Raw genomic sequence first — 11,675 nt, forward strand, 5'->3', positions numbered from 1 at the left:
TGTTACTTATATATATATGTATATATTTGCTAGTTACTTATTTTCATTAAAATTATTTATTTGTTACTTATTTTCATTATTTACTAAACTTGAATGTGACATCCCGTCCCGAGATTATAAAAACGTATGTGTGAATTTACCTTTTTTTACCCCTAGTTCGTTACATTTACGTTTAGTGTTGTTTTGTGTGGTGTGGCATGTGTTGGACCACACACACTGTCTCTATCTCTCCCGTGATTCCCTCTCCCTCTGTCTCTTTTCTGTCACTTCTCTCTCTCTCTCCCCGAGTCCTCCATCATTCTTCTTCTTCCTTCTGTAAACGTACGGACAACACACCACTCACCCAAACCTTAGTGGATCGAGGAAACTAAGGGCATTTTTGAATTCGTGAAGCTCGTGCGAGTACAACCATACCATTTTCAGGTGAGAAATCCTTCGTTTTCATGTCGATTCGAGGTGGTCCGATTTATGTACTGTTCATGCAAACCTTAAACTAGCATGTTTTTGGACTTTTGAAGCTTGTAGATGTCTTAGTGAGGTCTCAAGGAGCCTCGGAGTGCTTCGTTGGACGAGTTTGGACGTCGGGAAAGCTTGGTTCAAATTTGGCCGGAGCTTTCGAGGCTTTTTCCGGCGAATCCACGGCGAGTTAGGGGTCGAGGCAGGTATGGATGTGTTCGTCTCGTCAATACCTTCATTTTGATATAAAGTACGTCGAAAATGGTTAAGAAATGAAGAAGTTATGACACTTTGAAGTTTACCCAGAAATTCCGGCAAAACACCCACCTCCGGCGAAACCAGTCCGGCGACGCGAGGAAGAAGACGCGCGCGTGGGCAGCGCGTATACAGGGCTCGTGAGGGCGCGTGAGAGCTCCAAATTGAGTTCTAAAAATTGTCACGTGTTCGTGACGTCGTGTAGATCACCGTGGTATATTCACACACCCAAATTGAGTAACGTATGAGAAAGTTATTGACGAATGTTTGTGTATGTGCGTTTAAATGATGATTTTATAATTATTCTTTTATAGGTGAAACTTGTACGGACGACGAATGTAACCAAACTAGGCGTGAGGGTTATGACCCGGCTACTTATCAGTGAGTGGGCAGTTATTTTTCAGTATATATATACGTATGCTTGACGTATTTACCAGAAAACGTATTTTAAAAGAAATACGAATTAAATATCCTGTCATATATGCATCATATTTTAATATGTGCATTACCATAATTATGCATACTGTTGCATGGTGCTGAGGAGATCCAGGTAAGCTACATTTGATATACATTTGATATACATTTGATATACGTATGAAATACGTTTAGAATACGATTGAAATACTATGGAAATACAAATGAAATATGATTGAAATATAATTGAGATGCGATTTTGACATGATCGAGATATGTTTGTTATATGATTGAGATATAAAGAATGATATGATAGAGATGTGATTGAGAGCTCATAACCTGCACCCCCGGTGTTAGTGCTCCCGCCCTGAGCAGGGCACAGTCCTTCACGTGATGTTCACCTCCCGCACCCCATGCTCAGCTTGGATCCAAGCTAGGTGCACAGGCTTGTCGTACATACCACATTAGGTGGTTCCGACTCGTAGGTGACCCGCGATTATTCGCACAGCCTTCACGTGATCGTAGCACTAGAGCGTATATATACGTTACACCCAGACCTGTCGTACAGACCACTTTAGGTGGTTCCGACTCGTGGTCAGGTTTAGTTGTTCAGTTATTGAGTTTGAGATTATGAGCTATATATGCAGCCGAGGGCTGAGTTGATTGTGATGAGATGATTATGAACTATATATGCAACCGAGGGCTGAGTTGATTATGAGCTATATATGCAGTCGATAACTGAGTTGATTATGATGAGTTAATTATGAGTTATATATGCAGCCGAGGGCTGAGTTGATTAGAATGAAAGAGTATGAGCTATGTTTATAGCCGAATGTTGAGTTGATTATATGTTATTCCATCATATTCACATAGAGATGATGAGCATTTTGTTATGATACTTGGCATGACATACATTCATATTGTCTAGCATAATTTGAGATATATTACGTATATGAGTATATACTTTATTTCTGGGAAACTATACTTGTTTTACGGCGAGGGGTTAGTATATTCAAAGAGAAAAGAAGGTTCTGAATAAGTTTGTTTTGCTGACCCACTCAACTTTGTTTTGCGCCCCTCCAGGTTTAAGATATCAGAGCTTGGTGGCTACGAGGAATCCAACGGTGTTCTGACAGAATGGACAAAAATTAGGACTCACCTTTGGGTGTTTCATCTTAGAAATTGTATCTTTAAAGCTTCCGTACTGTGTAAATGGTTACGTCACTCTCACGTGACGGCCAGCATGCCCTCCTTCGGGACGGGGTGTGTCATTGAAGCCTTCTTACTTATTTTCATTATATTTGTTACTTATATATATATATATATATATATATATATGTATGTATATATTTGCTAGTTACTTATTTTCAATATAATTATTTATTTGTTACTTATTTTCATTATTTACTAAACTTGAAGCCTTCTTACTTATTTTCATTATTAAAGTCCATCGTTCTAATTAAAAGTCCTTTACATAAACATAAACATAAAAAAAATACATAAACATAACATAAACATACTAAGAATTACATAAACATAAACATAAAAAAATTACATAAACATAAACATACTAAGAATTACATATACTAAGAATTACATAAACATACCAAATAATAAAACACACCAAATAAAATAACATAAACATACCAAATTAAAAAAAAACACTAAATGAACTTAATTATCTTCAGTTTGTTTCAATGCCCACTGGTGCTCTATCAAGTCAATTTGTCGGGCATTGTGCATGTCTGGCATTTGAAATGCAGTATATCGTTGAATGAGCCTTTCATTGTAACGTCCATCCCTTTGTAATGGCTCATGTTGCACGGGCTCATCGGTGGCGTCATGAGCACAATATATACGTGTTCTTGAATTGTTCATCGGGTCTGGCTCATATTCATCAACGGCTTCATAATCGTACTAATGTACGTATCAGGGAATGCACTATTAGGAACAAAATAATCATCCAAGAGTTCCATACCTCGTCGTTGCCTGCTTCTATCAAGGTTTCCGGAACGGCTGGACCTGCAGATTTGAGCCGCAGCTTGGATGACTCGACGAGAATGTGAGGTTCTGCCCCTTCTTACTTCGTCATTTCTCATTTGACGCTCCTCATCCTCTTCCCTCTCATTTCTTACCCTCTGGTGATTGAAGATTGCTTCAGATTCGTTAAACAATTCTTCCTCTTCCTGATTGTATTCCCACGTCATCCTTGAGGAAGAAGAAGAAGACATTGAAAGAAAGCAACAGAAACTATGAATAATGATACAGATTTTTGTGAATAAGGAAGCAGAAACTATGAATAATGATAGAGATCTTGAGAATTTTGGTGTGAGATTTGTGAGGATGGATGGTGGATTATATAGAGGATTCAGAAAGGATTAGGTTCTGCATAATGCCACGTGGCATGCCGTCATTCGTTACAAATCTGATGGAAATCTATCCTCAAAGATTGTGAACAGATTATGACACGTGGCATGCCGTCATTCGTTAAAAATCTGATGGAAATCTATCCTCAAATATTGTGAACCGATTATGACACGTGGCGCGACGTGATTGGTTAATAATTTTATCAGAAATCCATCACCAATAATTGTATTATTTTGTATTATTTAATAATACTTCGGATAATGACACGTGGCGCAACGAGAACGATTAAAAATCTTATCCGATATTACAATTAAAATTATTTTGTATTATTTTATAAAAAAAAAAAATACTAATATTTTATTGCCTATTGCCAGGGCTATTGAAGTGCAACGGTGGAGATGCAAATTCTATTGCCAGGGCTACTTACTGTTTATTAAGGGCAGTTACTGTTCATTAGGTGGATTGAATAGTGTATTGCCAGGGGGGAGGGCTCCAACGCTGGAGTTGCTCTTATAGGCTGGTTTAGTATTGTTGTACTTTAAAAAAAAAAAAACTGTTTTTGCTGTGCTGTGAAAATAAGCTTATTCTTACTGCTTCACATTTTCAACTTTTTTTTCATCCAAAATTGTGAAAATAAATTGTTTTTAAGTGTTTATCAAACATCTTTTTGAACTCTAGCGCTTTTTATACTCACTTTTTATAAAAGTACGTCAATACCAAACCAGCATTTAATTATTTTATTTTTCCTCCGAGTCATGCAAGTTTGATTCATGGGCCGCTCTATAACATCGACTCATCTAAGTGCTCAAAGTGATGTTTTCACCTTCTTGAGTGGATCACAAGGCAAAGATGAGCAAACTTTGGATGTCTGTATTGAGTATTAGAACAATTAGGAATTAATTGGCTGAATAACAGTTAAAGGGGTGAAAATTAGCAATGGTCTGTAATGACAAATTTTACAACTTTCGTGAAGAGTTTAATTTTGAAATTCGCTATTATAATCATATAAATCATAGATCAAAAGTTAACCGTTGATTGTTGTTCACATTTACGCTTCAATTTTCTCATTAAATTTTGTTTTTTTTTTTTCGGATTTTCTTTTCTGAAAACATGATCTATTAGAGGATGCAGGAAGATGAACGGTTTGGATCGTTGATATTATGTTCAGAGTTTTACAGTTAGTGAAAATATTGCTTGATGTTTATAAAGTTTCTACAAACTATATGATATCAACTCATATTTCAGTTAACCGCAAATATCAAAACGTGATATCAAAGATCTAAACTGTTCATCTTCTTACATTCGCCAGATGATCATGTTTTCAAAAAATAAAATTTAAAAAATAAAATTCAGGAAGAAGATTAAAGCGTAAATGACAAACTACGGTTAAATATAAATTTAAGGTTTATGGATTAAAGTGTTGGATTTTGAAGCTGACTTCTTCATGAAAGTTGTAAAGTTTGTCACTATGAGTGATTGTATATTCTTTTTTTACATTTTTTACACTTCTACAATAATTATTATTAATTTTGCCCTCAAATAATTATATGAATAAATACATAATATAATATTAATAATATTGGTAGGTACGGTATATCACCGTTACTGGTTTTGGATACTAGTACCATACCGAAACAGTATGGTATGATACAAATACTGTACCATTACCAATTGATACAAATTTTTGGTAATAATTTGATATGATATGGTTGGTAGGACGGTTGGTATGGTAATTTGGTAAAAATTTCCCCTTCCAGCGGCACCAGTTAGACAGGATTATCACTGTTTCATTTTTAATGGGCCGAGCCATACAGCCCACAGATTTGCTCATCCTAAATCCTCCTAATCTGCTCGCTCTCTCTGTGTCTCTCTGAGTGAGTCGAAATGGTAGCATTAGCAGGTTTCTCAGCCCCTCCAAGGCTGAGCTTTTCATTGGGTTCTTGCCGCCGTAGTAACTCAACATCTCTTCCTTCATTGCCTCTCAGTCTCAGTCTCAGGTACGAACAAATGCAGAGGATTATCTTTCAATTTTTAATTTTTTTTTTAATTTTTACAGTTTTCATTTTATATGATGATATATTTGTTTGTTGTTTGTTCATGTTTTGTGGTGGTGGTGCAGAAATTCGACGCCAAAGTCCACAGTCTCTGCCTTGCACACTCCGTACGGCGATTCTTTAGCAACCAGTGGTAATTTCTCTTTACTAATTACATTATTTCCATAGAGTAAGAGACCCAATTGTTCAATGTTTGAGCTTAATCCGTGATTTCGGTCATTTATTCGATAATTACTTGCATTTGGCTATTTATTTGGAGTTTATATTCAGTTTTGCAGACTAGATTAAATTCTAAACGTATTGCTGTTTCCAGGATTATCAAGTAGAACTTGTGGGTCACCTCTAAAGCTTGACGGCAACGATTTTGGTGATACTAGTACAAGGTCTATAACTCGTGCCCTTTTGCATAATTGATAGAATTTTCTTTTCGATTTTATTTAAAGTGCGTTTTCAGACTATATTTCTATTGATTTTCACATGATATTGTATTCATAACGGGGTAGTTTTATCTTGGGAGATGATTTTTGCCTGCACACACTCTGTGTTTCTGTTCCTTTATGAATCAAAATAGGTTGAAATGGCTTTTTGTTTTTACATCCATCAGGTCACAAGTTATGCAAAGTCCTTGGAAACGAATGCATATATTCATTCAATGATATTGATAACTGAGGGTGAATTGATGAAAATAGGTTAGGGCCAAAAATCTTTTTTTAACTGGGTCATGATATGTTTTTTAAACTCGTTAGAATTTCAACGGAAAATAATTCTATCAATTTCTGTCCTTCAAGGCTCTTGAATTCTACTCATGCGTGTATGTTGAATGATGTCTTCTATTATCTTTAGATAGGATTAAAAGTTTGTGAATTTTTTTAGTTATGGTGCAATAGAAGCCAAAAAAGGGAATCCACCCATACTCCCAGCTGTGATGACCCCAGGTGGACCATTGGATCTCTCTTCTGTATTATTCAGGAACCGTATAATCTTCATTGGGCAGCCAGTCACTTCAGCGGTGGCTCAACGAGTCATATCCCAGCTTGTGACTTTGGCTACTATTGATGAGAATTCAGATATACTGGTGTGTACTTACACTTTCTCCCCTTCTCCCCTCCGCAGGCACCCCCCCCCCCCCCTCTTTCAATTGATTCAGCATGGCTAAAGTTTTAACATGTCAAAGTCGGTTTCTTTCAGAGATTGTGACTTTATCCTGTATCATTTCAGGTGTATTTGAACTGCCCTGGTGGGAGTACATACTCTGTTTTGGCAATTTATGACTGCATGTCTTGGGTAATGTCATGAAGCTTCGTCATCTTTCTTTTTTTTTTCCTTCCAAATTTTTATCACATTTCTTTGCACTTTGTTGTGGATAAAGAAAATTGTATTGCAACAGAGACAATAAAACAACATAGAAAAAGGAGTGGTAAAGTACCCCATTATAAGAAATAAGAGATATGAAAGAGGGAATCAAACCCCTTCTAAAATATTTTTGATACAACACTCTGGACTTCTAATGCCAGCAGACAGTAGAGAAAGGAATAAGTCTAAATTAATTAGAAACAGAAGACATGAGAGCGGACCAAAACAGAACATTTGCTCTCTTCTTTATTGCATTTTCATTCATTCCTATTTGTTACATCATCAATTTGTCATCAAACTCCTATATTGAAATTACGGTTTAGATTGTTGTCACAGTAGCCCTGAGGAGGTGATTAGGCTCAAGTAGCATTTAAACTAACTTTAACATTCGCCATTCTGATTAAGTTTGCATTAAACTTAACCAAGTAATAATCAGGCAAACAAACACACAAAGAAAAACCAAGACAAAATTATAACCATAGCTTGATTGCACCAAACAAGAAATAGTTTTATTTATCAATTATGTTCTGTTTGCATTAAATGATTTTTTATGTTATCAGATCAAACCTAAGGTAGGAACAGTATGTTTCGGAGTAGCTGCAAGCCAAGGAGCACTTCTTCTTGCTGGGGGAGAAAAGGGAATGCGCTATGCGATGCCAAATGCACGAATCATGATACACCAACCACAGAGTGGTTGTGGGGTATGAATCAACTTTTTTCGGACGGCTTGCCTATTTTGTTATTAAGAAGATGCTTATAAGAGGGCAGGAGGATGTGAATTAATGGGCTATATGACAAGAAGTAAAAGTAAATTGTATTTTGATGGTCTATTCTTTTAGGTGTCTTTCCTATCTTGTGCTGTTATCAGTTTTGGGTATGGAGGGAAGACCTAACTTCTTTCTGTACCATATGTTAATTAATTATGTAGTATCATTTAAAAATCAAAGTTTGGTAATGAATATAATGATATAGAAATCTCAAATCTCATGTCTCATGGAGCAGTTACATGAGCGGGATTTGGAATGCTCATGTGGTATTTTTCTAATCCCTCCTAAACATTTTATGATCCATCCTTACCAACTTCGTCTCGATCCCTTGGGACTTGGAAATCCCCACTCAAACATAGCCTAAATATTTTTTTCAATCCTTGCATTTGCATCATTCCACTAATATTGCAAGGACATAGACGCTGGAACTTGGTTAGTCTAACCTGGCTCGGCAGGTTGGATTTTAGGATTATAGATTACGTGTAAAACATTTTGAACATTTCCACCATTCCATAATGCATACATTTCATGTAAAACATTTTTCTGTAGGTTGATTCTAGGATTCAAGGATTCTAGATTACATTTACACTTTCATGATTCCACAACGCATGCATTTAAGAATAAATTGGAATGGCTATGTTAGGTTGGATCCTAGGATTCTATATTGCAGTTCCATCATTCCACTAATTTTTAGCAAGGACATGCCAGAAAATGGATCTTGATTACATTTCTTTTCATTTTATTTGTACTGATCAGGAAAAAGAGCGAATATATATTTGTTTTGGCTTTTAAATCGAAGTTCGAGTAAAATGTTTTCATATTGTAAAATCCCTTAGAATCGTATATGCATTGTGGCCTAAGGATTCCATTTTTCTTATTTTCCAATTCTGATTGATATTATTAACCATGAAGCATGTTATTTCTTAGTCCTAGAACTAATGCCTTTGAAAATTCTTAAATGTTCCTTTTGATCCTTGCATTTGCTTGAGATGATAGAAAATTTGGTGGCTTCAGTAGGCCCTTAGATGATGATGGAAATGCTGAATTTGGTATTCTCTCATTATTGGTTCTACCAAGTGTTTGATTAAGTATGACGGTCTCAATACTAAAGGTGTGTTGTGAGTTTGACCAAAAATTATCGTACTACCTAAACGTCAATGTATTTTTTGGAAGTGTGAAGGTCTCCAACAAAAAAATAAATACAAGTATGAAGAAGAAATACTACCGTGAGAAGATAACTTCTTGTTTAGTTTTTGTATTTGATCTTTTTAAATACCTCTGTACTATGTTACATCCTTGAACCGTCGAAGGTCTCAGAGTTGACTTCCTGTTGTAAATGACCTAATAATCTCATAACCGATTTGTTACTTAATCTAGTTTTTATAGTCGTTTTTGTTTCTTGCCCTATTTTCTCCTGTGCAATCATAACTGCATGAATTTTTATAGTAATGCATTGGTTCATGTCTTTGTGGTTGATTTTTCCATGTATAATGCAACAAATTGATATTGTCCGAGCATTAACGCTATTAGTTTCAAATTCTCAGATTCTTTGTTAATTATTTTCCGTAAATTTAAAATAATTTTTTATATACGAATTACTACATGATCCGTTTTGTTTTATATCCATGGATTGATTTGGAATTGTCTTATTGTAGGGCCATGTGGAAGATGTGAGGCGCCAAGTGAACGAAGCAGTTCAAACTCGCCATGTCGGTCTCTTCTCCCTTAGTTGTATTCTTGAAAATCTTTCTGGTGATCATATATTAGTGTTGCAGCCTAATTGATTTAAATCAAACTGAGCAGAATAATCAATTTTGTTATATAATTTTTCTGATCAAGTCAAAGTTGAAAGCTTACAGACTTTTACAAATTGAAGGCGTGTTGAGACCTGCTGCCACACAGGGCTACTAGGGAAACTGGAATTAGATTCAACCCTATTTGGGACTGGGTTGTTGTAAATAATTCACTGCATTAGTTGCAACTTCATTTAATGACCGACAAACCTTGGTGTCCAAGGAAGTCTCTTTTTGATGTGGTATTTTGAGTATTACCATTTGAATGCGGGTGTTGAGAGCTGTTGCCTCACAGTACTACCAGGACAACTTAAATTTAGGTTCAGCCCTGTTCGAGGTTGGGTTGTTACATATAAATTCACTGTGCCATTAGTTTAGTCTTCATTTAGTGACAGACAAACCTTGGTTATCTGGGGCAGTTAGTGGTAGATAATACAGCCGTAACCACCATTTTGAAGTAGCGTGGTTCTATTGTGAGGAGAAGCACATACAATGAAGGAACGTCTCTAACAACAGTTACTGCTCCAAAAACTCAAAAAGCATTCTCTGGACCTTTGAGAAAATACGTACTACTCATACCCTGCATGGACGGGATCCTCATCCACTGGGCATCTCCTTTTAATGTTTGAAAGACTTTGCATCTGTGATTATTGCTTTTCGAGTTGCAGGAATTCGAGATTTAGGGTTCTGTCAATACTGTGTCTAACATGTACTTAGTTTCCCTTAGAGCTATTTCTTTGTGCTTTATTCATCAAATTTATGAGTGCCATCGGCTCCACATTATGTCTTTTAATTTGGTCTTGTGTCCTGATGTATTTGATGCAGAAAGTCGACAAAATGTATGTTGCGTTTACTGGGCAATCTCTAGAGAAAGTGCAACAGTACACTGAGAGGGATCGTTTCTTATCTGTTTCCGAGGTAATGTTGTTAATTCTGCGACCCCAGTACAATTACAGAAATACGATAAACTTCTTTTAACCAAATTAATTTTTCAATTTCCAGCAGCTAGTAATACTCCAGCACTACATATCTATCTATCCAGCTTATTAATCTGCCCTTTATTTTATTTTATTTTTTCAAATTGCAGGCTATGGAATTCGGGCTTATTGATGGCGTGCTGGAAACCGAATATTGATTCCAAATTTGTACCGTTCGTTTTGTCTTAAAATTTCAATATTTTACAAATTATGATCGGTCATCGGTTATCCAGTTTATTTGATTCCAGTGTTGCTGCTTCACTTCACCTTGTGATGAATGCCATATTCGATCATTTTGGCTTTCAAGATTTAACAATGCGCGGTGCAGGTTATGACATTGGAATTTAGATGCCGCGTCATTCTTCAGAGAAGCAGATTGAGCATACACGAGGAGGTTATGGAGGGCAACTCGACTAGACTGGTCGGAGCAGCCCTCGATTTTTCGGTTTTTCCGTTCTATATATTGTTTTCAGGGACGAGAGAATCTGTGCAATGGCAGAGGGGTCTAAGCAAGCAGCTGCAGGAGGCATCCATAATGGACTGAATCATCATTTTGTTAGGTGCACATCATGATAGTTTTTCTCCCACTATTCTTCTATCTTGATACGTATGAAGCTGAGGTTTTACCATAATATCAATTAACAATATTGCCTCTTCGCATGTGGCAAATTTTCTACCTTGACACTTGAAAAACAAAAAATTGGGTACTTAGAGCACGTATGACCATTAGGCTTCACAATAAAATTAATTTGCAATATAAAGAGTATAACAACTCCTTATAAATCATATATAAAGTCTCTTGGTTTTCATTTTCTAGGCTCGAAGGTTTTAAACTCCCCTTATGTTAACCATATTCATTTAGGCAATCTGATTCCATGATCAAGATTCAGAAGGACCATCTGATGTAACCTGAAGGCTTTTGAACCTAAATAAAAGAGTGGGCATGATAGCGGGATTCATACTCTCTGTTGGACCCAAAAATTGCACGGAAAGGCCCAAACATATTAAACGTCCATTGCCCTTACGGTTTTATTGCCTCATGTGAATCTCGATTGTATCATACAAATTTAGTGGCAAAACTAATAGTTTAGCAAGCATTTCCGTAAGTTAAATTCTCATGTCAGGCCGAATAGTAAAATATAAAACACCATGACGAACACATTCCTTTAAACCCAACACCTATCAAGCTCACATCACCCAAGGCATATGGTTTCAAGGGCTTGTTAAGGGGGTTGAGGT

At 36.3% G+C, this 11,675-nt stretch overlaps 1 protein-coding gene across 1 annotated transcript; it reads left to right on the top strand.

Annotated features, from left to right (window-relative positions):
* The first annotated feature begins 5,331 nt into the window (after window positions 1-5,331).
* LOC137729034 (ATP-dependent Clp protease proteolytic subunit 6, chloroplastic-like) lies at window positions 5,332-10,678 on the top strand. The gene is made up of 9 exons (XM_068467854.1): window positions 5,332-5,489; window positions 5,612-5,679; window positions 5,860-5,929; window positions 6,420-6,621; window positions 6,765-6,830; window positions 7,460-7,600; window positions 9,322-9,375; window positions 10,285-10,377; window positions 10,547-10,678. Exons 1-9 carry the CDS (start codon window positions 5,377-5,379, stop codon window positions 10,592-10,594), a joined length of 855 nt encoding a protein of 284 aa, XP_068323955.1. The 5' UTR covers window positions 5,332-5,376; the 3' UTR covers window positions 10,595-10,678.
* The last annotated feature ends 997 nt before the right edge of the window (window positions 10,679-11,675 follow it).

The sequence above is a fragment of the Pyrus communis genome, chromosome 3 (assembly GCF_963583255.1).
Source record: "Pyrus communis chromosome 3, drPyrComm1.1, whole genome shotgun sequence".
Classification (NCBI taxonomy): Eukaryota; Viridiplantae; Streptophyta; class Magnoliopsida; order Rosales; family Rosaceae; genus Pyrus; species Pyrus communis.

What these genes read in the sequence shown, in the direction of transcription:
- LOC137729034 (XM_068467854.1), top strand. Translation starts at nt 5,377, where the DNA reads ATGGTAGCATTAGCAGGTTTCTCAGCCCCTCCAAGGCTGAGCTTTTCA. An exon ending in TTTGGTGATACTAGTACAAG is followed by an intron (nt 5,930 to 6,419) that starts GTCTATAACTCG and finishes GAATTTTTTTAG; the next exon opens with TTATGGTGCAATAGAAGCCA. An exon ending in ATGAGAATTCAGATATACTG is followed by an intron (nt 6,622 to 6,764) that starts GTGTGTACTTAC and finishes GTATCATTTCAG; the next exon opens with GTGTATTTGAACTGCCCTGG.